Below are 27,777 nucleotides of genomic sequence, written 5' to 3' on the forward strand. Positions count from 1 at the left end.
TACAAATACAAACAAATATCGAATCAAAATAAATTAAGATTCTTAAAATTAATAGAAGAAATCATAATAATTAACAAAAGCACCAAAAAAATCAACGGTCAATTGACTCGATCAGAACATTTCCTGATAATCCGAGCATTCCTTGACAGATATAAAATACGGACTAAAAATCATTTTGCGCAAAAGCTAACCACAGCTGCTGTAAAAACCTAAAGATTGATTTAATTTTAAATTTCGATTAATCCGTGTCGAATACACACGCCTTAGCATAAACTTTACGATATTCGTATACGTTAATGTACGTCAACTTTTTATAGTTTTACGTACACGTTTTCGATGCATACGTTCCGTTTTCCGGTTATTTAAAAAAAATCTATTACGATAGCTACTAAATTCCTTTAAATAGATTAATTGGTTGATTTCAGCCGGATCCGAATGTCCTGGAAGCGGAAACGCCAGTAGGTCTTATCCGGGGTCACGCGTACTCTGTGACCCGGGTGAAATATGTGGACATAGAGACCCCGGGGAGGTCTGGAAAGATTCCTTTACTGCGTCTGCGCAACCCGTGGGGTAATGAGGCAGAATGGAACGGACCCTGGAGTGATAAGTGAGTTCTAACGCGTTTTTATATTTGCCTCTAGATCTATAAACGAAAATAACATTATGTAGAAGTAGAAGCAGTGAATATGTATATAATCTTTATATATATAATTCTTCTGTGAGTGTGTATGTCACTGAACTTCTCTCAAACGACTGGACCGATTTTGATGAAATTTTTTGTGTGTGTTCAAGGGGATCTGGGAATGGTTTAGATTCACAATAGGCCCGGCAGGTGGCGCTGCAGTCGGTACTTTCATACTTTAATATCCTAATAGCTTGAAATATCATGCAGGACAACGTCTGTCGGGTCCACTAGTATACCTATATATTATTTTATAAGAAAAAACATAACATTCTAGACGCTATTACACACTGCAATAAATTTAAATGGAAATGGACATACACCTCGATACAAAGAATATAACAGCTTGGTCTGTTCCACCTGGAGTAAAAGAGAGGTGGTTAGAAGGAATTAATAACACACGGGGGGAAAGACTTGGCTAAGGTTAGGGAAAAATGAAGTGGTCTGGAAGAAGACCGTTGTACGTAAAGAGGTCCTTACAACTAAGGGCTGACTAGGATTAAATTCTTTTATTTTATGTTGGTCACATTTTAACCAAATTTTATATCTTGGTAATAGTTGTAAAGGCTTTTTTAATTATTATTTTTTAAGTATGTACCACTAACATTTTCTAGTCACCCACAAAATAAATACCATATGTTTTTGCAATATTTTTTTTATAAATACCATATGTTTTGCCATGTATATTATTTCTAGGAAACATTTTTTTCGTTCAGTAAAAATAACTATCTACAATCATTAAAAATAGGGGTTGATCATGATGAAAATTGAGGTGGACACTCCTTATCACTTAGGGGTTTGAAAGATAGATATTAGCCGATTCTCAGACTTACTGAATATACATAAAAAATTTCATAAGAATCGGTCATGCCGTTTCGGAGAAGTATAGGAACAAACATTGTGACACGCGTATTTTATATATTAGATTACTATGAATTTTCAGGTCACCAGAATGGCGTTTCATACCCGAATCGGAGAAAGAAGAGTTGGGCCTAACGTTTGACGATGATGGTGAATTCTGGATGGCTTTCAAGGACTTTTGTCAGCACTTTGACCGGTGAGACATTTATCAATAACTCATTAAATCATTCTGGAGATTTGTGTTATAAAAAAAATTGTGTTCCAGCCTGGAAATATGCAACTTGAATCCCGATTCTCTGGACCCAGCCGAGTGCCCCGAAGGATGTACCAAGAAATGGGAAATGTCCGTGTTCGAGGGGGAGTGGGTTCGAGGTATGATTTTTTGAAGTTATACGACGGCATATTAATTTTGGTGCGTTACGGGAAAATAATGAGAGTAAATTTTTACAGCGTCACAAAAAGCCGACACCCTGAATTAATTTAAACGTCGGTGAAACAGTCTGGGCCGCTAGTTGGCGCTTGCTCTGTTTTATCGACAAGTTGCATTGTCATGGCGTAGTTTTTTCAGAGTCGTGTTTGTTTAAACCAAAATAATGATTTCTTTACGAGAAAACCCGTTCCAATGTGATAAAAACATAGTGTCCATTGTAAAATATCATGATTAGTACATATTATATCCTTTCGATTGGAAGTGACCATTAAAATGGACAAGAAAAATGCAACTTGAAGAGGGAAACGTCCCTCTAAAGTGCTTAAAAAAATTATTACGCCAAATAAGTACAACTTATAACGCGTGTACATAAGTAGGTACGCGTTTTTTTTAAATTGTGTTACAAAAATTAAAAATAATAATAATCAACAGTCTTTTCAAGTCAATTGCGTTTTAAAGCGATAAAATTTTATTTTTGTTTGTATATAAATGTAAAGATGTATAGGTCGGTTATCGAAAGCCGGCGGGTTCACAGTACTCACACTAATGCAATTTCACATACAGTATGTTTCAAAATATATTTTTTTTGCCATGATATACATTTTGTCCACTCTGGTTTTAGTATGGTTGGGTGGGTTGTAAATAAATAAAAATGTGTCAAATACATATAAATATTATGTGCATACGAGGGTGGATCCAAAAGTTCTAAGCCAGACCAAGAACGTGAAAGAGTAGTTCGTGTAAATAATTTTTCATTTTTCGACATAAGCTCCATCTAGCTTAACCCACTTCACTTTTACTTCACCAACTATTTTTTCAATACTCCTCTTAGAAACCCCAGTCGCATCTGATGTCAAATTAAATATAACATATTTTCATTAAACTGTTTTTATTAAGATGCTTAAAATAATTAAAAACATTGTGCACCATTTCACGAGATTGCCCTGGTAATGTTTGAAAAAAGATCAACATGTATAAAATAATAATAATATAAAACAGTAAAGATCAACATAAACAGTAGCAAAAGAAAATAACTGTCTCTAGTATTGTCTTTGATTAACATAACTTATGTTCATTTGAATAACACACTATTTTGACCAGATTGAAGTTATGTATTATTATAAATTTACAACTATTTAACATAATTTTAAATTTATCCGACGTTTCGCGTGCTTTACAGCGTGCGTGGTCACGGTGTCTGAAGACAAACCAATTTTGACAAGATTCTTCCCAAGTTTGGTACGCGAAGCCATTGAAATCAAAAAACACCCCAATTTCAATAGAGAAGACGGCCTAAAATTGTCAAACACCTGGGATCCAATAATATCCAAATTAAAATCTCAAAAAGAAACACAATCCGCGAAAATAGAGGACACCGTGAGCCATTTTTGCCAAAACCCTCCATCTTTTAGTCGATACCAACTCCGGGGAAATAAATACAGATAATGCAACTTTCTCTGCAGCTGTGATTCTTTTTGACATTCAACATCTTTTGTCTTCAGTCACCGTGACCACGCACGCTGTAAAGCACGCGAAACGTCGGATAAATTTAAAATTATGTTAAATAGTTGTAAATTTATAATAATACATAACTTCAATCCGGTCAAAATAGTGTTTTATTCAAATAACTGTCTCTTTTATACTCATAAGCTTGACCGAGCGCGAGAGAGACGGACAGTCTTTTCATGATGTATTTCAGTTTGACATCACGTCTCGCGCTTATTCACAGACACTACACAAGCACAAAGTGTAAATGTGTTGAAGCCGCCAGCTTTAGATAACATACCTATATATTGATTAAGCCTGGAAATCCTGGGTTTGATATATACACAAAATCAATGTAACAGTAACCCTAATTGTTCCTTGTATTTCAGGTGTAACAGCCGGTGGTTGCAGGAATTATCTGGAGTCGTTTTGGAAGAACCCACAATATACGGTCACTTTGAAAGACCCTGATGAGGATGATGAAGAAAATAAGTGTACTGTAAGTGTAGAAGCATTACTACGTGTATGGGGCATGGGGTATTTTTTTATAAACTATTTTCTAGGCAACACGAAAGTGTGAAGTTAATATTATTTCATTGTACTCTACAAGACTGATCTTCGTTAACTCATCCCAGCGAGAATAGATATTAAAAAAACTTTTTTTTTCTTTTCTCGGTTGACAAAAAAAAACATTTATATATATAACTAAGAAAATATTATATTATTAGGAAACACAAAAGATTAGAACGTGTAGGTACTTTAGACTTTTAAAATCTACTGAGGTTAGGTTAGTAACAAGTCCGTTCCGCACGAAGTCTCGAAATAAAAGTGAGTCAACGCCGGTGTTGCCACGCTTTATATAGGTTTCTGCTACAAGATGGCGTTAGTCCGCTAACAATATTATAATTTAATTTATATAACTAAGAAAATAAAACATAATTTCATTTTTAATTCATTTTTGTGATTTTTTGCTATTTTCGTGTAACAAAAATGGATGAAATTCCAGATAATCGTAGCGCTCATGCAAAAGAACCGTCGGTCCCAACGGCACCAGGGACTCGAGTGCCTCACCATCGGATTCGCAGTCTACCGCCTCCCGGACTACGGACACGTGCCCAAGCCCCTCGACGTCAACTTCTTCAAATATAATGCTTCTGTTGGACGCTCGCAGGCGTTTATCAATCTGCGTGAAGTTAGCGCTAGGTAAGACAAACGGATACTCGAGATTCCAAATTTGAATGTGTGAAGTTAGCTATATGTACTCATATAATTTCGAATTAATGTGATGTGGTTCTATTTTTAAAAAGAGAATACTATGGAAGTATATTTAAATATATACTAGCTGATCAGAGAAACATTGTTTTGGCAAAGATTATTACCGCTATTAATTGATGTGCTTTTAATTCCTAATTATAAAAAAATCTACATGTTCTCAGACCTCACAGAATATGTAAATTGGTCAAGTCGGAGGAGTTTGATTACAATATATAAATATCAATATATGTCAGCTGCCTTTGTGATTATGTCACAGAGGTCATAAATTCATAGTCATTATTATTAAAATTTATTATGTTGGAAGTAACGAGTGTCAAATGATTACTTTACAGTTTACACATTACAGCGTACGTAAACGTAAACAAATTTAAAAAAGACTACACATATTCTAATAAAATAAAACGTGGGATATTTTTTATACTTTTTATTAATTTTTTCAGATTTAAGTTGGAACAAGGCCGATACGTCATAGTTCCGTCCACCTTCGAACCGAACGATGAGGGAGAATTCCTTCTTCGAGTCTTCTCTGAGAAGGACAACAATATGACGTAAGTTGAACTGAATAATTCATGTTTATTTCAGTTTTTTTTTAATAATAAAAGTGAGAAGCAACTTTTGCTTGGAAGAGATTACTTAATAATGATACCCGTCGCACTATTCGTCGTAGTGTTTTATTCCTGTTTCATATTTTGTCAATTGAATTTTGACATGTTTGACAGCGCTCAAGCCGAGATTGTGACTTAGATAAGAATATAAACTTGTTTTTAAATTGTACCCTTAGGGTCAAGCCCTGGAGCGAAGTAAACCTTCGTATGTCAAAAATATTGGAATTGTCATGTTTTTTTTTTACTTTATGCGTAGAATAAAGTTTATATATTGTTTGTATTTAAGTCTCCTTGTGTTTATCCTTAAATATAAAAAATATCTTTTCAGTGAGAATGACGAAGATGTTGGCATGGGAGAAGTTGATGATAGGGTAAGTTTTAAATATTATAAAGAGGTAAAGTCAGGTTGTGGGGGGGAACCTCTGGAACTACTGAACAGATTTTGAACATTTTGCCATAGAATTAAGAAACGTGTATAAACGCGTTAAAAGTTATACTTTTTGGCGTAATCATTTTCTTTGAGCATTTTAGAGAGACGTTTCCCTCTTGGAATTGCATTTTATTGTCCTTTTTAATGGTCACTTCCAATCAAAACGATATAATATGTACTAATCATGATATTTTAGATAGATAGATATTTTACAATAATCACTATGTTTTTTATCACATTGGAATGGGTTTTCTCGTATAGAAATCATTATTTTGGTTTAAATAAACACGACTCTGAAAAACACTACCCTATACTAACAGCTAGCGGCCCAGACTGTTTTACCGACGTTTGAACAGATATGATAGGGTGTCGGTTTTTTGTGACGGTGTGCGCGCGCATCGTGAAAATTTACTCGTAATTTTTCCTAACGCGCCAAAGAAGTATAACTTCAAAAAAATCTAGGTTTATTGCTTCCGGTTACCTGCCGGGGCGGGTCGCTCGTCTATTGATGAACTTCGTTTTCAAAGTCTTTATAAAGAGTATATATCTTAATCCACAAGTATAAGGGTCTGTTTCACAATGTATGGATAAAGTACCAAATAGCTATGCAACACATAAATTATTTGCAAGATAAATTATGCTATTTGACATTCATCGAACTCATAACTTTAGATGGACTTTTTGTGACGAATAGCGCTATCTGACAGTCGTGAAACGCAACAATAGTGTTCGTCCTACCAATAAGTAATAAATAGCTAATTTGGAACTTATCCGTACATTGTGAAACAGACCCTAAGTTTAAAAATACTTTGGTGGTTGACAATAAAAATGACATTCTAGGTGAAAGACGTCCTTCCCTCTCAACCGGAGCCGGCTGATCCTGTGAGGCAGTTCTTTGACCGTCTCGCTGGTGATGACGGAGAAGTAGACTGGCAGGAACTGAAAGAGATCCTGGATTACGCCATGAGAGAGGGTAAGTAGCAGAGATAGTTTTAAATATATAAAGAGAAGGGGTAGAGTTTATTAGGAATTAAAGATTTTCTTTAGTAATAGGTAAATAACAAAAATGTCTAACAATAAATGTCAAATGGAAGGTTAATATCATTCATATAGATAGGTAATGGCCTACAAAAGAATTGGTATCTAAATTGGGTCCAAACTCAAAAATTTAAGATACGTTTAGAAGTATACTCTTACATTAGCTACACAGTTTTGGCCTGGTGTCTTTAGCGTGCGACTCATTCTTGAGGTCGTAGGTTCACTCCCCGGCTGTGCACCAATGAATTCTATGTGCGCATTTAACAGTCGTGAAGGAAAACATTGTAAGGAAAGCGGCCTTAGACAAAAAAAGAAAATGATCACGAAACCTATAGAAATCTGAGGCCCAGACCTAAAAGGTCGTAACGGCACTGGTTCAGTTCGGTTTTATCTAAGAACAATTTTATTATACCTTTTGTGAATATTCATTTTGGCCTACAAAGGAATTGGCACCGATATTAGTGCCAATTTCTTCAAAAGCTTTAGGATAAATAGGTTCACTTTCATTTTTATTTCAGAACACTTATTTTTTTTGTTTTTAAATTTTAATTATATGTTGATTTCGCATATGTTATATATTTTTCGTATAAATACATATAATACGTAATAAAATGCCCATTTTGTGTCATTAAATTATATACAGTTTCGGATTAGTTATATTTATAGTTGAAACTGTATTTAATTTAATTGATGTGTATAATATTGCTTGATGTTTTAATGCTTCTTATTTCGCTGAGAAATTATGTAAGTAACTAATCAGTAGTAGTGTATAAATGACAATTTATCACCTCTTAAACTAAATTATTCTTAACGCAATCACAATAATATATTCGTCTCTTTCTGTCAAATCGTGTTTACGCTGATGAAAAGAGACAGCATCTGTCCTCTGTAAATCTTGCATCAAATATTTGTATGATTATATTGTTTAAATTTTTTTTATTATATTGTTAATTTAATGACGTATCCAGATTTTGCAGATATGTTTTGCGTAACCAAAGCTATATATGTATATTTATTTATAACGAAACCCAACAAAAATAACACAAAATCGAACCAATGTGTGGTCTCGATAATAGGTGCACAAACAATGATTTTTTAAAGGCTGACAACGCATCCACTATAATGAGTGTCTGTGTATGTACTCTGACTGACTTTTGGCTGCCCTTTTTGGGCTTCACGTAGGAGCGTATGCCCCTTATACAAAAAAATAAATAATATGTCATTAATAATATAGCAAAGTGTACCAATTCTTCGCACCAACGCACTCGCGAGCCCTCTGGCATTGAGTGTTTATGGGCGGAGTGCCAGTATATTATCACTCCATGTATTTTTATATCTATATTCTCACTGTTTTCACACTGTATACGTGCTTATGATAATATAAATAAATAAAAAATCTGCGTTTACTGCACAAGACGTTATGCGACAGAATTGCCATCTAAAGTTCTAATATGTAACTACTAAACGAATACATAAACCATAGCGTGTATTTTTCTCGATCTCTCTTACTCTCTCTCTCAATCTTTCTTACTATAGCTCTCTCCCTACTCTCGCTCCATGGCTATTTGCTTCATGCTACGTTCGCCCTTTCTCACTCTCTCTCAATCGCTCTCTCCCTTTTCTTCGACTAAAATCTGCACATCTTCGTGACGCTAATATTATTTATTTATATTGCGTTTCATCCGTAAAAATGTTACCCTCATGCGCCTTAAAAGAAGTTTCACTTCAAAATATGAAGATTGTATTAAGTAAGTTTCAACCTGCTTGCTTACCATATATTTTCTGTACACGTATTCTATTATTTATTATTTGTTCGTGTTTCCGTTTAGTTGCAAATATTTCATACATCAAATAGTTTTATTTTAAACAAACGCTGTTTAACAAATATTAGATGCAGGTATATTATACTGAGATTACAGAATAGTAAAGACATTATTACTTTAACAGCCTACAATTGGTAGCCCAAACCTAACAACTATACTAAAATCAGTGTCTCTGTCCCAAGTTTTGTTTCATTTGTCTTACATTAACAAAAACCATTATAATAATGCAATAAAATGGAGAGTGCCCAATATAACATTGTGTTAACAAATTAATTGAAATTATTGATCATAAAACTCGTTACCGTAACGGGCAATCTCCTTCAATGTTGTGTAATATTAAGACAACATCATCTACGTACGTTAATAGAAATGGCAATGCGTCACGGCGCTGCATACGATGGCGGAGGGAGTCCCCAAGTTGCAGAGCAGAGTTGCCTAGAGCAGTTGCTCTGTGCACTCTGCGCACCCATTTGCAAGGAGATCGGGGTCGACTTGCAACAAGTAGCCCAACAGAATCAGGAACAGGTGCATTTGAATCAGCCACAGCCGCAAGGTAAAGGAAAATTCAAACAAAACAATTTTGAACGAAACAATTCAATTCAAACAAGACCATTTCGAATGAAACAATTCAATTCAAACAAGACAATTTCGTACAAAACAATTCAATTCGAACAAAACAATTTCAATTTTAAATAAATCCATTTTAACGTAAGGTGCGAATTCATTGTAGATTACTGGTTTTAAAACAAAATGTTAGTCAATTTATTCACGCTTCTTTAAGAACTACTTAACCAATTTTGTTGAAAGTTAATGATGTCATTTGTAATGAACATACAATCATTTAATAAAAACCTTCATGGTCTTTGATTTTTCAAAATATTTTTGATGTAGCTAATAAGGTATTTTAAATAAACTATTAATGTGTGTTTACATGTTCACAGGATTGCAGTGCCGTGCATGATTCTATTATTTATATTTTATCGAAATGGAGGCTGCATTTTAAAATGTCTATTTGTTTTTTTTTATTATGTGTTTTTTTTTTCAGGTTTTTTTAAATATTTCGAAATACGAAAAATAAATGTTTACGCTTAAGCCACTAACCATCATAAATGTAGATTTTGCCAAAGAATTTGGTGAAATTTACATTTACCGCTTATTGCATGTTTATCACAAAAATGGGCATTTTAAGTTTATTTAAAATTTATTTAAAATTATAAGAAATCACCTCCATTTCCATAAAACTAGAATGTAAGAGAAATGACGTCATCAGAATAATGTTGTTAACTTCAGTAACATGTTACTACAGTTAGCAACACATTGTTCTTTAAAGGCCTACAGTTATGTCAAATATAACTATAATTTAAAGCAAAATTGAACGATAAAGTTTGTATCTTATAATATATTTAATAATGTTATTTAAATTGGAAAAGAAATACAAAACACACATACACAACATAAAGACAAAAATATAATAACTGTAGGCCCTTAAACGTGTTTACTATTGTATTATTATCAAATATATTACTTCTATTGTATTATTATCAATTATATAATTTTTATTGTATTATTATTAATTATATTATTTGAAAACAGAACTCCGCGGTCAGGGTTTCTCGAAGGATGTATGTAGGAGTATGATCGCAATGCTCGATAAAGACAACTCGGGCGGACTCGGCTTTGAGGAGTTCAAATCGCTTTGGATCGACTTGCGACAGTGGAGGGTGAGTTGATTGATTATTGAAGTCATTTTACTGTGTACTAGAAGATTTCTAGATTAAAGGAAGTTCAGGAGGAACAATTCGTTTTTAAAGGAATAATAATAATAAATTATTAATTTTAATATTTAGGAATGTAGGTAACTTTACTCTTAATTTTTGGTCTAATTTGACCGGACTATTATAACCGCTTATAAAGAAATAATTTATAATAACATAAACAATATAGTTTTTCAAAGTCAACTTAGTATTTTACTTTTGGCGAAAATTTATTATTCTATTAATTATTATTTGCGTGAAACATTATAATTAATATTAATTTGATCACGCAATAATATATTTTAATAATGTGATAAAATAATTCATAATGAAATAAATGTAATATACATATAACTTTTATCTAAAATTCTACCTTTTAATTATATAAGACAAATTTTATGTGGCAGATTGTACCACTATAATATTTTTGTACCATTTTCTTGCAAATAAATTATTATTATTATTACAAAGAGTTTCGCAAGAGTAAAAGCATCAAAAAACAACCGTTACTAAGGTCATATTGTATACGAAAGGGTTACACCGTATTTTTACTTAAACAAGTACTACTTTGCCCCCTATCTTCTAATATATAAAATTCTCGTGTCACAATGTTCGTTCCCATACTACTTCGAAACGGCTCGACCGATTCCTATGAATTTTTTTATGTATATGCAGTAAGTCTGAGAATCGGCTACTATCTATCTTTCAAACCCCTAAGTGATAAGGGGTGTCCACCTCAAAAAAAATCTTTTTGTTTTAATTTTTTTATGATACAGCATACAAAACACATACATCCCCTAAATTTCAGCCCTCTACGATCAACCCCTATTTTTATTATAGTAGATAGTTATTTTTATTGAAAACAACGTCATCAACATCAGCTAGTTTTATATAAAAAATACATTGGAAAACATTTTTGTCAAAAAAAAAAAATATGTTTATACATAAAATCACTATATTATTGGTATCACTTATTCCACGTCATTAAATTTGAATTTGTAGGCATCCCTACTCATCGGCAAAGAAAACAGAAGGTGTAGGCCGAGAGAAAAAGCCAGCGTAAAAAAATTTCGATACTCTTTTAAAATAATCATCAAACAACACTTATTTTAAAAAATATCACAAATTAATTAGAAGTAGCCTGTCTAGCACTAGTCCCAAGCCCTTTTATCAATTAGATTATCGTTAAATTTATAGTAAGCCTTTTTACACATCTTTTCTTAAATTTTTTCTATGGAATTCCAAACTTTAATCCGCTGATAGAATTGAAAATCGTTTTTATCTTTCAAGGCGGTGTTCCGTCTTTACGACACTGAGGGTCGTAGCGCAATACCAGCTCAGCATTTAAGGGACGCTCTACACTCTGCCGGGTACACGGTCAACGCGCACGTCCTTAATGTTTTGGCTCACAGGTAGGTTTCATTAATAATTACTGTCTATTAAGATCAAAATACATCAGTGGCGCTACAACCCATTTAGGTCTGGGCCTCAGATTTCTGTTACATGATCATTTACCAATCTAATAGGCAAGTAGGTGATCAGCTTCCTGCGCCTGACACACGCCGTCTTTTTGCGAATGAGACGGTTTCCTCACTATGTTTTACTTCACCGTTCGAGCGAATGTTAAATGCGCACATAGAAAGCCCATTGGTGCACAGCCGGGGATCGAAGCTACGACCTGTGGGATGAGAGGCGCACGTTGAAGCCACTAGGCCAACACTGCCTTCTCTGTCTGTGAAGATCAAGGAACAGAAATCAGAAGTTGTCCTGGTCGACTAGTTCGATTTCGTTTATGGAATTTGAAGTTACCGTTTTTTAAATAAATTTGACATCAATCAAGCTATGTTAAGAGTAACTTTTGGGTATCGTAAACATATCTATATATAATTTAATAAATATCCTAAAATTTTAAATAATGTTGTACATAAAAAATGTTTATCGAATGAGATTTTGTTATACTATTTTATATTTACGATACGTTGCCAAAGTTACTCGTAACATAGTCAAATTTCTTTATTTATAAAAATCGTGCTTTTTAATAAATACAGATACGGAACAAGTGATGGCTACATTCAGTTCGATGATTTCATTATGTGCGCTGTGCGACTCAAAACTATGATTGGTAAGTTTTTGTTTCAGTTCAAAGCATGTAAAAATAGTTAAATATATACGACATTTAGCTTAGAAGTTTATAAAATAAATTAATTATTTAAAATTTTAAATGTCTATTTTTAACGAAGTATTGAGCAAAATTAATCATTTTTTTAAACTCTTTTGGATTGTATAACAATTTTTACGTTTTTAACGTTATTTTTTACAATTAAATAAATACTTTTTATTTTACAATTTTCACAATGAACTATAACCCCAAATAGTTTTTCTATATGAGAAAAAGTATGTATGTTTTTTAGTATTATAATTAATATTAATATAAAAACAGCAAACAACGAGCCGCTTGAAAATCTCGAACGTGAGCTGGCGGTCCCGTGAGCGGACAAACGGACACACGAACAAGTATAACTATACAATATCACCATATTGTATGCATCATTCAAACCTAAGAGGAACGTCTGAAAACAGATTAAAAAATATCTTTTTTATATTCTATATTTTCTTTCAATTTCGATTTTTTTTGTTACATATTTCGATTTTCCTCTTAGATATTATCGTCTTTTGCAATGGTTTAAATAATTTAAAAGCTACTTGTATTCTAATTTTAATAGTTTTTTTTTTAAATATGACTATTTGCAAACGGCTCAATTCATGTATAGTTTGTTTACAGGTGATAAATTTAAAAAAAAACGATACCCTGTAAACATTCTATCACCTACACGCTTACTAATCAAACTTCGCGCCATTTTTTATTTTTTTTTAAATATTTTTTTTAATTTTCAGAAACCTTCAAAGGAAGATCTTCGGGGGGCGAATACGCTACGTTTTCCCTAGACGAATGGTTGAATCGCACAGTCTACTCATAGACAATTGCCTTATACTAAACTTGTATATTCCTCTACTATTAATGAGATATAGATTTTTCAACATTTGCTTTTTAATTAACTGAAATTGTATAAATTATGAAATATTTTTAAGTTATAGTACAAATATATGAATGTTGAATCTCAAATATAACAGATTATGTCACAATTTTTCATATTACATAAATAGCAGTATTTTTTTATCCACCGATTTTCCATTCCAATTTAGTCTTTGGTTGCTGTGCGATTAAAGTTTCAAGTTTACCGACTTTTTAACGCGCAATTAAACAGTTAAAAAGTCGGTTAACGTAACTAAATGTATACACGTTTATATTCTCTATATTATTTTGCGATGACAATGCATTTTATTTGCAATTTTATTTATTTTATGTCAAATCTGAATAAATAATGTTTTAAAAGTTTTGTTTTATTGTTTATAATTTTATGACTACATGACGTAATCTGGTTACCAATAATTATAATTTTTCTGTGTTAATAAGAACAATCCTTGCCCTTAGATTGCTGTTTCTTAATTTTTCCTTCTTAAGGACCTATCCGGTCGCCAAACTCCAAAAAATTACATTGTTTCTTTCCATTTTTCGTTATCGTTTCTTAAAGTAGGGCGAATGGAAAAAATATATGTTGGAGTTGACTAGTTTATGTATCCATTTTGAAAGTTGTTTTAAAATAAGTGTTGTATGCCATATTCATTTTGAATGATGATTTTTTTAAAGAGTACCGAGAGTTTTTCACGCCGGCTTTTTCTCCCGGCCTACACCCTCTGTCTTCTTTGGCGATGAGTAGGGATGTCTTCCGATTCAAATGTAATGATATGGAATAAGTGATACCTGTATCTTATATTCCATAATAAACATATTTTTTATTTTAACCATTCGACTTAGGGGTCCTTCAAGAAAAGAGCGTACCAAATTTAAAAGACCAGAAACGACTTTCGACCCTTCTGGCACTTTGAGTGCCCATGGGCGACGGTACCAATTAACGTCAGGTAAGCCTTGCCCGTTTGCCCCGTTCTATAAAAACAATTCATTTCAAAACATCTTTATTTCTCGTCTACCACTTCTCCCACGTTTCAACCATTTCAACATCTGCTCCACCCTGATCCAGGCTTTGAGCTAGATCTTGTTTTATTTCCTCTGGAATTGAGTACTTCTCAATATCTTCTCCGCGTATCACCAGTTTACAATCAGCTGGAAATATATACGGTTATAAAAGCTAAACCTTAATCATAAAAACTACTTTTTCCGTCTCTTTCTGTCAAATTTTCTGCTTTTTTTTATAGGTAAATTTCTGTCGCCGTGACGAAAAGCGATATACAGGATGGTCAAAAAGTCGTGGATCAAACGCAAATAGGGAATCTAGTGGATATTATGAAAAAGATACAGGGTGTATATTTTTTTCGAATTTTAATAAGAATTAGTAAAAAAAAGTCAATTTTCTTAAAAAAACGCAAAATAAATTATAACTCTGCAGGGGTTGAGCTTAGAGACCTCCCGTAGAACAATTTTTTGCAGCTGATGACCTCATCTAACCCCTATTTGAGTTTGATCCACGACTTTTTGGCCACCCTGTATATGGAGATAGAGGTACATATTTATGAAGGGAATTAATTCATCTAGATTAGTAAAAATGTCACATTTATTCACAGTTTCTCTCTCCTTGCATTTTTGACGTCACATCTGACATTTTTGTAAATACAAAAAGGTTTAAACATTTACGAAATGAAACAGTCAATATTAATTATTAAATACGTAATTCTTTTTTATAACTATATTTAAGGTTATAGGATATAACTTTATTATGCACAATATACAAGATATTTAGATTTAACGAGTTTTAACGGTAGAAGAATTTATACTATAAGATTGTCCGACTAATATCTTTTAATTTATTTTGGAGTTTACTCACCCAAAGAAATGTTATCCTTAGCTAACAATTTGTTATAGTTTTGTCTCGGCACTACACACGAAAGCATATTAAACATTTTCTCAGATCTTGCGAATCTCTTGATAAAGAAACTCTTAAATAATGGTTCGGTAATAGCACGATTTGGCATGTATGGCTCGCCGTAAATCTGAAATTATTTAGAATTTGAAGTATCGAACATAAATATAAAACTAAAAACGTATAGGTATATAAGATTATTAATAACAATAAAAATTTCGTCACTTCTCGTTCATCGAAAAAAAAATCATTTAAAACTCCATGTAACGTCAAAGTCCCTAAAACGTCAAAATTCTTTACTTTTTTTTGTTCATAATAATAATAATCAGTGGCGCTACAACCTCTTTAGTTCTGGGCCTCAGATTTCTGAATCTGTTTCATGCTCATTTTTAAATCTAACAGGCAAGTAGGTAATCAGCCTCCTGTACATGACACACGCCGTCGACTTTTTGGGTCTAAGACATGTCGGTTTCCTCACGATGTTTTCCTTCACCGTTCGAGCGAATGGTAAATGCGCCTTGTTCATAGAATTCTTTATTTCCAACATAATTATTATACCTTTACGGTTATTACTAATACGATATAACTATATGTGCCGTTTACATTGTATTATACAAATCGTTAAACAGATTAGGAAGTTGTTATAATAGAAGATGCCTTGTAAAATACGTCTAAACTTTAGAAAATCTAAGAACAAAGGTAATATGAACAACGCAATTTGAGCGTTTGTTTGAAAGAGATGATGCGATTGGCTGATATGAGATGATCCTTTTATTTCAAGAAGCAACACAGATTAATGAAAATAATACAGTTTAATAAAGAAAAGAATTCTTCGATTGGTCAAACGAAAAGACGCATGTGATTGGTCAGTTGTTTACCAATCACGATTCAACGAAACGCCATAGTGTTTTTACACTCATAATAGTTCGACGTAGTTGTGTGTGGATTGACACACAAAAATTACTCGATGAATGGTTTTAATATCCAAAAATGATCTTACCCGGACCTTTTGATACATAGGTAATTTAGGTAAAAAGTGTTTGTTTACAACTTCATTGACTATCTGAAAAAAAAAAAGTTCAAATTTGTCAAAATATCTTAATCTAAATAAGAAAATTATTATTATTAAACGGTTAAATAATTATTCCATTGAAATGGTGTATATTTAGCAAATAGCGTCTAATATTAAGTGACATCGCCCGCACATTCATATTTCCAGAGGGCTCGCAAGTGCGTTGCCGGTCTTTTAAGAACGAAATGAACGAACGTTCATTTCTTGAAGGACCCTAAATCGAAATGGTTCAGAAATACTTCAGTGGGCAGCTGGTTCCAACGTATTGGTGCGCGGCAAAAACAGCGACAAGAAAGGCAGTTGTGGAAAGACGGGCGTCGTGGTGATACGGTTATGGACTTTTGATTTATCGACAATAGCAAACAGCACTCAGAATAAAGTAAGTAAATAAATAATTCAAAAGTATTATTTCAAAAACACGTATTCTAAGCTATAAAAGTCGTTTGAGACAAATACATCCATGCTCTAATTCGTCACAACAATCTCGTCTTGTACACTGTCAAATAAGTCAAAATTCTTACAGAAAAATGGTTTGACAGCTCTCGAAACTAGATTTAAGTTTGACAGGAAATATAATTTTTATATTATTCTTGCAATCAATAAATTATTATTATTATTATAACTTACATCGGGCAGAAATTGTTCAAGCCTCTTCAGCTGTTGCCTAACTTTTGCTTTAGCCACTCCCACTTCGGGATTTTCCGGATCTTCAACTTCAGTCTTCAATTTATTTATATGCTCGACTACCTGGAATATATTCATTCTCCTTATATATTCATGCTTATTCTCTATACATGTATGTAAATTAGAAACAAAGCGATTTTACAATTCTAAAAAAACCTTTAATATTCACGGCACGCAAAAATTATTAAAATCCTACTAATATTATAAACGCGAAAGTTTGTAACAATGGATGGATGTTTGTTACTCTTTCACGTAAATACTACTGAATGGATTTTAATGAAACCTTACAATAATATAGCTTATATATCAGAATAACACATAAGCTAAAATTTATAAAGATATTGTGTGAATTGTCCAAAATATAACTATATCTTATGTCAAAATAGTGAACCTACCATACTTACAATAAAAATTGATAATCAATTTCAAATGCACAAACATATACTTTCTTTATACTTAAAATTGCTTCTGGTATTTAAAGTAGATAAAATGTCTTCCACGCTTAATCCTGCGCAGACGAAGTCGCGGGCACCAGCTAGTTTAATATAATGTACTAACTAGCAGACCTTAATTACAAATTAAAGATATACTTACATACCGGTTAACTCCGGAGTGCCGGCAGAAGTAAAAACTTGAATATTAACGTTGTGCATTTTTGATACTTTGGAATGGTTACGGAATAATTTTGCACGAATTGCTTTAATTATCAGTATAAAAGTACTATCATTTATGTGGTAGAATACAATATTTATTTATTGCGCTATCTTACACAAACATGACAATTTATATTACATTAAATACGCCGCGCCAGCTGTCTACTCTCGATACGTCTTACGAATTTAACATGTTTTACCCATTCCAAAAGTGTACAACGCCGCTAAAGAAGTTTTCACTTCAAAAATTGCAACGACATTTACAAATCATACTTCAAAAAAAAAAAAAAAATATGTGACAGCAAAACATTATAGATAGATATATTAATGTGCGTATGTTATTTATTTTTATATATTATATGGCTTAAACTTTCCCTGAACTTCCACAAATATTTTAAGATAATTAGCCAAATCAGTCGAGAATCTTTCGTAAAATTTACTACAGACTGAATAACATAATTTACTACAGGCTGTTTTATATTAAAGCGCAAACAAAATTAAGGAAAATAATTAAAATATAAACTTTAGTATATAAAAACCTAATTTACCTTCTTTACAATACGAGCGGAATACTTTCTGCAAGTTTCTTGAGCCTTTTCTATCGGAACGTTGCCGATCACTGAAAATTGTTTAAATTGATATCGCCTATGCACATGTTAATTGATCAAAAATATTAAAATCGGCTAATATAAAATTATTTAGTTATTTTCTGATATATTACGAATTAATTTACCAAAAGAATTAATACATCTTTCGACTAGAGTCTTTAAAAAGGGACTTGATGTATTACTTCTGGAAAAAATGTACTAGGTATACAATATATGATTATTATTATTATTTGCGTGAGACATTATAGTTGATATAAATTTAATAAAGTATGATATGATATGTACGATACAAATAATATAAGAATTGAACCTTCACTAATAATGTAAAATTCCGCCATTGTGTGTGGCAGAATGTGCGAACTTACGATTGTACCACCTTACAAATTTTTGTACCATATTCTAGCAATAAATTATTAAGATTATTCTATATAAGTATCTTAAAGTTCTATATGTCACCGTAAAATTGTAAAAACCGTTAGATTGTAATCTATCTCGCGAGATTGTAAACTGTCGAAAGATTGTGAACCTCAACGAACTGCTTACAAATTAACGTATTATTATTCGGTAGTTATATGAAATTGTTGGGAAGTAAAATTAATCTGTAATTGACCAAAGAAGTTTGAATGATAACTAAGTTAGTGTAGTACAATCTACCGAATAATAATACGTTAAATTGTAAGCAGTGCGTTGAGGTTCACAATCTTTCGACAGTTTATAATCTCGCGAGATAGATTACAATCTAACGGTTTTTACAATTTTACGTTAACATATATAAATTTAGACTTACGAAATTGCTGATTCACTGTAGACATGAGTTCTTTCTCGTTAATTTGCGATCGCGGCAACGCTTCCGCATCTTCGATCCCGTGTAACGTCGCCAACAGTAATTGGAAGTCCCCGAAGTGCGGATACGCCTTTCTGTACGCTAAACTCAAATGAAACGGAGAATCCATCCTTTTAAAAGACGACGCTACTTTTTTTAATCTCTCCGCTATTACCTGGAAAATCAATAAAAATGTGTAGTGATTTGCCTGGTGCACATGTTTTTATATATATTGAGGTAACTGTCTGTCTCTCTCTAATCTAAGAACCCTTAGGCCGTTTCTCCACTGCTCCGGTCCGGCAAACGTTAATTACCGATCCGATTTAGAAACTCACAACAGTACTTACGTGCTTCTCCACTACTCCGGCATCCGGTTTTTAACGATCCGATAACTTGCTAGATCGGAACGCGGTGTTTTATCGGTCCAAGTATATCCACGAGGGTATAAATTATTATACATAGGTTTATTTATTTATAGTTATATTATATCATCACCTCCCCCCTTGGATGTCTGGCTGACTAGACGTGTTTTACGGCTACACCTTATAAAATTATTTTAAAAATATTTTTAAATTTAATATATTCAAAAATAAGTGATTCGAGTACTAGGCGCACATAACTCCCGAGGATACTCAAGACAAGCTTCGTGCACTGCGAGGTGACTGACGGCTCTCCCACCAAGCTCCGAGGCCACTCAAGTAACGCAGCATAAGAGTGAGTGAGATAATTATATTTGGCGCATCTCGTCGTTACGCATCCCGCAATTCGAGTGGCTAATTAGCAGTAACGCCCACCTGCGTACGAGCAAGTTAAAGGAGGCGTGGCTAGTACTAGGCCCAATAGTGATTTATTAATTATACCATAAGATCAATAGTAAATCGCACATCACTTTAAGTGTTGTCGCCTTTATATTTTTGCACTGACACGGATAGCTTCTTCTGTTTGCGATCACAAAATGATTAGAAGTCCATGTAAACAAGATGTACAGTATGGCTCCGCTCCAAACTTAAACTTAAGTGATACTAGCACTATTGATGACAACATTACTCAACGTTCGAAGCGAAGGCGGTGCGAATGTGGTGGAGTTTCGGAAGAGTCAAAAATCGATAAATTCTTAAACACGATTAATATGTGGCGACAGGAAACTGATGAGAAATTGTCAGAAATAAAAACGTACGTGCAGGATGTTGTGCGACAAAACACAGAAATTCTGGCTTCGCAGAGTGAAACAGAAAAATCTATAGAATTTTTGTCGCAAAAGTATGATGACTTGCTGTTACAATTGAGTTCACATCAAAAACAAACACAATCTTTCCTTGAGCGTGTATCTAAGGTTGAAGACACAACAGAGGATATGGACCGTCGTTCTAGGCTGAGCTCCCTGGAAATTCGTAACATCCGGCTGGCAAACAGAACTCTGTCTCAGGATGAGCAGATATCTGTTGTCACTCGGCTTTTCAAGGAGATATCGGTGGAAGTCTCGTTGTCTGAGATATTTGATATCCGCCGTGTCCCGTCAAAGTCTGATAGTATCACTCTGGTATGCACCCTGAATTCAGTTATTACGAGGGGAAGAATTCTGAAGGCTTTCAAAGAACATAACAGAGGCAGTAACAAACTCAACTCCACCATCGTCGGTGGTCCGCAACATCCGATTTACATCGCCGAGCATCTGACGGCACAGGCACGCCGCCTATACTATCTAGCTCGAGAATACGCCAAGACGGAAAAATATAAGTATTGCTGGACTTCCGGAGGCCGAGTGCTGCTGAGGCAGGCAGACCACACCAAACTCATTGTTGTTACTAATGAAAGTCAGCTGGTTGGCCCCCAGCCAAAAAACTAGATCCTTGCGACGTATTTCCGTCTTTGTTTATGATTAGATTTAGTTTTTTAATTACTATGATATTAGTACTAGGTAAAATCATTGTTTGTAACTGTGCTATAGTGCCGACGCGCCTTTACATATGTATTATATTATATTTTATATTTCCACATATAATATACCTATATAATTTAGCATTTCTGATAGTATTTGGTTCCTTAGGCTCAATTTTCAAATATTATTCTAGAGTTGTTACTCACGTAATTAATTTCATACCTCTTTATTCACACACAAATATTGTAGACACTTTTCTCTTATACATAATCTATGACTATCTCACTGATATATACTATTTAAATTGTACTCTAATTCCAATGCGTGCATATATCCTTAAGTTTAGTAAACCTGTGCTTGCACTCATTGACCTTACACTGCTATTCCCATTTAATAACTGTATTGTGCTAGCAAATTGGTTACTTTTAGTTACTCAAGGCTTCAAAATTCGATCGTAATAATAGACAATTATTAAACAACATCGATAATGTATCGGTTGCTTCAAGCCATTGCTGTGATCCACATGAAGTCCGAAACTATTTACCTAAACATAATAAAGTCCTAAATATTATAACGCAAAATATTCGGAGCTTATCGGCAAATTTCGCGAACTTTGAAATTTTACTTACAAATTTTCATACTATCCCGGATATTATCATTCTCACTGAATGTTTTCTAGAAAGCAACCCGGTAATACCAACCATAAAAGGTTTCTCCAGCATCTCTTCCTGTAACCCAGTTAATAAAAATGACGGAGTCCTGGTTTACTATAAAAATTGTATTACAGGCATCTCAATTGAAGAACCCTCTGTAGCAGAAGCCAGCGTTCTCTTAATTAAACTTAATATTGATACTGCAATTTTAGGTATTTATCGACCAAGTGCTTTCAAAAATAAAACGAACTTTATTAACTCTCTAAATACCTTGCTAGAATCTCTTAAAAGTTTCAAAAATATAATAATCTTAGGTGACATAAATCTTGATATTACTCCAGAGAATCTTAACCAAGAAGCTGAAGATTATCTTAACATGTTGGTTTACCATGGGCTTCTCCCAACTCATACCTTCCCTACTCGTTTTCCTTCTTCTACGTGTCTTGATCACGGTATTCTTAAATCACCTCTTACTGCTCTTACTCTTGTCATCAATTCTTCAATCACTGATCATAGTTCAGTAGTAATGTCCTTAGATATAAAGAAACGCTACTCTGCTCCTACTCGATCTATCAATAATGTGGATCATGATAGCCTCTCACAGTCTCTCCTGAATACAGATTTTTCATCTGTTCTCAATAACACTGACTGTGAAGAAGCAACCAACAATTTGATAGAAATTCTTCAATCAGTTATCTCTATGCACACCTCCGTAATGACTCGCTCTCACCGCACTAAAATCATCAAGCCATGGATGACCCCAGGCTTACTTAAATGTATACGTAATAGAGATAGAATGCATTACAAACTAAAAAAGCAACCTGAAAATGATATTCTGCGTAAAACATACTACAGATACCGGAACTTCTGTAATAGTCTACTGAAGAAATTTAAAAAGAATTATGAAAAAGGTCTACTACTAAATGCAGGAACTAACACCAAAAAACTTTGGACAGCTATAAAAGACGTTAGTAATCTTAATAAAAAACATGATAGACCAAGTGACCTCCTAAAATGTAGAGCGAATCCAAAAGACTCAACAAACCATGTTAACTCTCACTTTGTGGGTATCGGAAAATCGCTTGCCTTAAATATACAACCCAATCATCAACACGACTCTCCACCTCCATTACGGCCAAATCCTCCTTTTCCTCTCCAATCATTCGTCATGCTCGACACTTCTATTGAAGAAGTCGAAATCACTATAAATTCCTTGAAAGAAAGCTGTGCTGCAGGTTGGGACAACATCACGTCTGCCATACTTAAACGCAACCTTAAAATATTAGCTACACCAATCGCCCATGTATGTAACTTAAGTATGCGTACGGGAATCTTCCCATCCGCTTTTAAAAAGGCAATAGTGCATCCCATTTTCAAATCCGGCAACCGTGGCAGTGTCGACAACTATCGCCCCATCTCTATTCTGTCAGCACTGTCCAAGATCCTTGAACGCCTAATAAACAAACGTCTCGTTAGTTATCTGGAAGATAAACAATTACTTTCTCCGAACCAATTCGGTTTCAGAGCTAAAAGATCTTCATCGGATGCCATCCATGAATTAACCGATCACATAGTTAGGAACTTGGACAGCCATAGGAAGTGTCTGGGCATATTCTTAGACCTCGCGAAGGCATTCGACACTGTCTCGGCCCAAATCCTTCTACAGAAACTGGAAGCGCTTGGAGTGAGAGGAGTTCAACTTTCCTTATTTAAAAGTTACCTCAGCGGTCGGAGTCAATGTGTAGTGGTAGATGGCCATGTCAGCTCTTACCTTCCAGTGGAATTCGGAGTCCCCCAGGGCAGCTTTCTTGGTCCTACGCTGTTCCTAGTGTACATGAATGATCTGTGTTCCCTGAAAATACCTAATTGCAAATTGGTCTCTTACGCCGACGATACTGCTCTTGTTTTCTCTGCAAAAAGCTGGAGGGAAGCTTTCTCTTATGCACAGACCGGATTTGATATCGTTTCGTGTTGGCTGCGCCAAAATTTATTAACTCTTAATATAGAGAAAACTTGCTATCTTACCTTCTCCATATATACTCCTCCCATAGCCTTAATCCCGTATTCCTTAACTGCCCATACACATTCTTCTGTTCCTTCTGTTCCATGCTCTTGCGCTACATTGAAGAGAGGTTGTACGGTTAAGTATCTTGGCATCACACTGGATAGTCGACTCACGTTTCAGGCCCATCTTATGAATATGTGTGGTAGAGTCCGCAAACTCATGTTTATCTTTAAGAAAATTCGTCATGTTGCCGAGCCTCATATAGTCAGAATGATGTATTTAGCATTATGTCAATCTGTTTTATTATATGCTATCACCACTTGGGGTGGTGCAGCCAAAACCCATCTGCTGTCCCTGGAACGTGCCCAGAGGGCTCTTCTAAAAGTTTGCTTATTCAAACCCATTCTTTTCCCTACTTTCACCCTCTATCAGGAAGCTCAGATACTTACAGTACGTCAACTGTTCATCCTAAACACAGCCCTCAAACAGCATCACGAACATAAACCTAGTCCTTCTTCCTCTCGATCTGCTCGCCGCCCACCCCTTGTTCACCTTCCTTCTCTCTACACTGCCTTTTCCCACCGCTTCTACTGTTACCTCGGCCCTTTTATTTACAACAAACTAAATCGCAAGCTGAATATTCACTTACTCTTATCCTTCAGTTGTAAAAAGAAGGTCACTGCCTACATACAAGGTCTCAACTATGATGAGACTGAAAACTTAATCCAACCAATGGTCTAACTTACAATTTATAGCTTATTTTTGATTTACTATTTATTTTTATACTTATTTAAGTACTGTTATCTATTTATCTAAGTACTAATATATATATATTTATCTAAGTACTAATATATATATATATATATATATAATAATATATATAATAATTAGCACGGATGTTATATCGGCGCGATTGCACACCTACATATTTTAATTAGGTACCTCTTTTCTCCATGTTACATCTGTAAAATGTCCTTATTAATAATTTACTCTTGTTACTGGTTACTTTTTACACCATGTGGGGAGAGGCTGGTTGTCTGAGATACAAGCCCTGCTTAGTTCAGTCACCAGTCTCTCACAATCTTATAATGTTTCCTTGCGACAATATATCTGTTTCTTAATATTAGTTAATATCAATGTAAGAATGTGGAGAAAAATAAAGATTTTTTTTTTTTATTTTTTTTTTATCATAAAGTATTAGTGAACTATTTATTAAGTAGATTATAATATTTCAAGATAGACAATATAAAAAAAGTAATAAACTAGCCAGGCAATAAAATATTCAGAATTTAGAACGTTTTATTAATAAAATAAAGTATATGCGTTTTAGTTAATATCAGTGTTGCATGATAATGGGGATAAAGGGCCTTAGGCCCTTTCTCCACTGCTCCGGTCCGGCGTCGGATACCGGAATGAGTCATGAGAAAAATATCGGAAGGCCGTATTGCACTTCTCCACTAAATCCGATCCGACAATAATCGATACTTAAATATTTATCATGCAACACCTATATTAACTAAAACCTATATACTTGATTTTATTAATAAAACGTTCTAAATTCTGAATATTTTATTGCCTTGGCAAGTTTATAACTTTTTTTACATTGTCTATCTTAAAATATTATAATCTACTTAATAATAGTTCACTAATACAATGGTATAAAAATATAAATAAATAGCAACATAATTTGGTTTGGTCCAGGTTATCCAGATTCTTTCAAATTAAACAAACTATAAATAAACCTGTGAATAATAATTTATAACCTCTTGGATACTTGGATAAACTTGGACCGATAAAACACCGCGTTCCGATATAGCAAGTTATCGGATCGTTAAAAACCGGATGCCGGAGTAGTGGAGAAGTACGTAAGTACTGTTGTGAGTTTCTAAATCGGATCGGTAATTAACGTTTGCCGGATCGGAGCAGTGGAGAATCGGCCTTAGGCCGTTTGTCCACCACCGCCGTCACCAGGACGTCACCGAGAACGAGATGACGGCGCCGATTTAGCTATACATACATTTAATATGGCGAAGTATCCACCGCTCGCCCGTCACCCGAGCGCGCTAGAACTCGGCCCGGTTTTATGACAGGCCGATGTGCCGGATATACAAAACACATAGGGCATGCATACCACCAAATAGTACCACGTAGTTCGTGTTTTAGAGTGTTATGGCACCGCAACTTGTCGCGAAGTACATAAAACGCTCCTTAGATATATCGTTCACGTATTAGCGGATGAATCCAAAATTCTTTGCATCGACTACGCCTTCAAACGTACAAAAGTTGCTACGCAATAGCAATAGAAGAAGCAATTGTAGCAGGTTGAAACTAGCTAAAAAGGCAAACGCGACTACATATATATACATATATCTACATATACATATGACTACATGCATATATCGGCGCGGTGGACACACGATCGCCGTCACGTCATCTTAAACTTGGCCCGAAATAATCTCGCTCTCGGTGGACTAACGGCCTTAGGCTATATTATAGAATGTCAAACAAACAAACTGATATGAAGTTTGTCGGCGCTAAAACTACTGACTTGAAATACAAATTACTATCATTCAAAATGAACACTCTTTTACTATATACTTACAATGCATAAATTTTCCATGAGTTTATGATCGGTCTTCTTGCTCAAATTAAACAGTCCAGTATACTTATATTCTAACTCCCGCACCATCTCATTGTGAACATTAATAATAACCTGTAAATATATTCTATATTACAGTTTCATCTTGTATTGCAGTGACAGTATCACTACTATTTGTTTTTTTCAATTTTTTTTAAGTGGAAATCTTTGATTTGACCTCGAGGAAAGAAGTTTAAGGAAGAAGAGAAAGCTCTATAGGACACTTTTGAAAATAGTGTTAAATATATTTTGGTTTTTCTTGATAAAGACCAAACCAACACAATGTTTTAATCAATAATTGATTGATTAAAACATTGATAATTGATGAATTTATTGAATTGAAATTATTCATTTCTAAGCTTTAAAAAACTAACTTACCTCTTTTGGTGATAGTTCAATTGGAATCTGCATTTTCTTACGTAGAAGGTCTGGCAAAACCCTAGGTTTCTTTCTTTTCTGTTCCTAAAAAAACGTTATTTACTAACAAGTTATAAAAAAAAAAAAGTTAACTTTAAGAGATACATTGTTTGGTGTCCTAATAAATTGATCAAGGCCTGTAGTCTTTCTGTAATTTTAATTCTATGAATTTCAAACTATTTTTATTTTGAATAATATGTAATGGTTAACACAAACCCCATGCATAAAACTATATATAACTAGAATTTGGACCCAAAATTTCACATCAACTAAAAAGCAGCATGACAACATACTATCCTGAGTATTTTTATCATGGAGGCCCTGACATCTTTAAAATTATAATTCCTACATATTATGACAATAAACAAGAATTTACATTAAAGTGAAGAAATATATATAGAATTGATAGTTGAAGTTGAAACCTACTGGTATAGGCTCATTGCAAGGAGTCACCAACAATTTGTAATGACCAAAACTGGCATCGTTAATTTTCTTAATAACATTCTGTAGGTTCAGCCGCGGGGACAACTTAATAAAACATTTCTTGAGGCCCTTTGGAGCTGGTTGCATTGCAACAATCTCAAAATGTCCTCTAACTATCCACGAGAGCTTTCTGACTATTGCTGACCCTGTAATCTGAAACTCGAAAACGTTAGTCGCAGCTGGAAGTTTTAAAACCAAATTATTGTCATTATATTCGACACAAGTTCGTTTCATACACAGTTTCTAGTTTCCAGAAACAATTACTAAAGGTGTGTTATTACCCGTCCGGGAAAGCCCGTTACTATGATATACTTTTCATCAGCCATATTAATATTGTTTTATGAATAGCAAAGAGTGAAAAGGTGAAGAATAATTTAAAACTTTTCCTTTACTTTCAAGTTTCATGGAATCATGGGAATTGGGATTGAGTTATGAGTATTTAATATATATATATATTTCTACTTTGTTGGGCTTAAAGATTTGACAATTGACAATTCACAGATTTGTGAATAGCTAAATTACCATAGCATTGACGTATTCTA

General features: G+C 33.9%; 2 protein-coding genes across 10 annotated transcripts in view; one reads left to right on the forward strand and one right to left on the reverse strand.

The window, feature by feature from the left end:
• The window catches only part of LOC125052264 (calpain-B-like), a 38,379-nt gene extending 24,602 nt beyond the window's left edge, over positions 1–13,777 (forward strand). For 4 of the 7 annotated variants that reach the window (XM_047652983.1, XM_047652987.1, XM_047652985.1 and 1 more), the window contains 13 exons: positions 426–607; positions 1,626–1,739; positions 1,809–1,915; positions 3,848–3,957; positions 4,465–4,661; positions 5,174–5,281; positions 5,667–5,709; positions 6,609–6,741; positions 8,997–9,182; positions 10,223–10,350; positions 11,674–11,795; positions 12,432–12,505; positions 13,279–13,777. In XM_047652983.1, the coding sequence (XP_047508939.1) occupies positions 426–607; positions 1,626–1,739; positions 1,809–1,915; positions 3,848–3,957; positions 4,465–4,661; positions 5,174–5,281; positions 5,667–5,709; positions 6,609–6,741; positions 8,997–9,182; positions 10,223–10,350; positions 11,674–11,795; positions 12,432–12,505; positions 13,279–13,361 (1,587 nt within the window). In that variant the 3' untranslated portion in view covers positions 13,362–13,777. Of the gene's footprint in view, positions 1–425; positions 608–1,625; positions 1,740–1,808; positions 1,916–3,847; positions 3,958–4,464; positions 4,662–5,173; positions 5,282–5,666; positions 5,710–6,608; positions 6,742–8,996; positions 9,183–10,222; positions 10,351–11,673; positions 11,796–12,431; positions 12,506–12,823; positions 12,898–13,278 lie in introns of all 7 variants that reach the window. The other 3 variants (XM_047652988.1, XM_047652990.1, XM_047652984.1) reach the window with 2 other exon arrangements.
• Positions 13,778–14,401: 624 nt separating this feature from the next.
• On the reverse strand, positions 14,402–27,678 carry LOC125052687. 3 transcript variants are annotated; one of them, XM_047653663.1, is made up of 10 exons: positions 27,517–27,678; positions 27,179–27,388; positions 26,714–26,797; positions 26,300–26,410; positions 19,125–19,335; positions 18,278–18,348; positions 17,020–17,139; positions 16,321–16,383; positions 15,285–15,450; positions 14,402–14,566 (listed from the first exon to the last, which is right to left on the reverse strand). In XM_047653663.1, exons 1-10 carry the CDS (start codon positions 27,559–27,561, stop codon positions 14,430–14,432), a joined length of 1,218 nt encoding a protein of 405 aa, XP_047509619.1. In that variant the 5' UTR covers positions 27,562–27,678; the 3' UTR covers positions 14,402–14,429. The 3 variants fall into 3 exon arrangements, with proteins under 3 accessions (XP_047509619.1, XP_047509621.1, XP_047509622.1); XM_047653665.1 differs by having other exon boundaries at positions 27,472–27,561; XM_047653666.1 differs by lacking the exons at positions 14,402–14,566; positions 15,285–15,450 and adding an exon at positions 16,180–16,220 and having other exon boundaries at positions 16,257–16,383.
• Between the last annotated feature and the right edge of the window lie 99 nt (positions 27,679–27,777).

Source organism: Pieris napi, chromosome 9 (assembly GCF_905475465.1).
Source record: "Pieris napi chromosome 9, ilPieNapi1.2, whole genome shotgun sequence".
Taxonomy (NCBI): Eukaryota; Metazoa; Arthropoda; class Insecta; order Lepidoptera; family Pieridae; genus Pieris; species Pieris napi.

Coding starts and splice junctions, on each gene's coding strand:
- LOC125052687 (XM_047653663.1), bottom strand. CDS start 27,561: ATGGCTGATGAAAAGTATATCATAGTAACGGGCTTTCCCGGACGG. Junction 26,411..26,713: donor TTGAACTATCACCAAAAGAG/GTAAGTTAGTTT, acceptor ATATATTTACAG/GTTATTATTAATGTTCACAA. Junction 14,567..15,284: donor TAAGGATAACATTTCTTTGG/GTGAGTAAACTC, acceptor ATATATTTCCAG/CTGATTGTAAACTGGTGATA.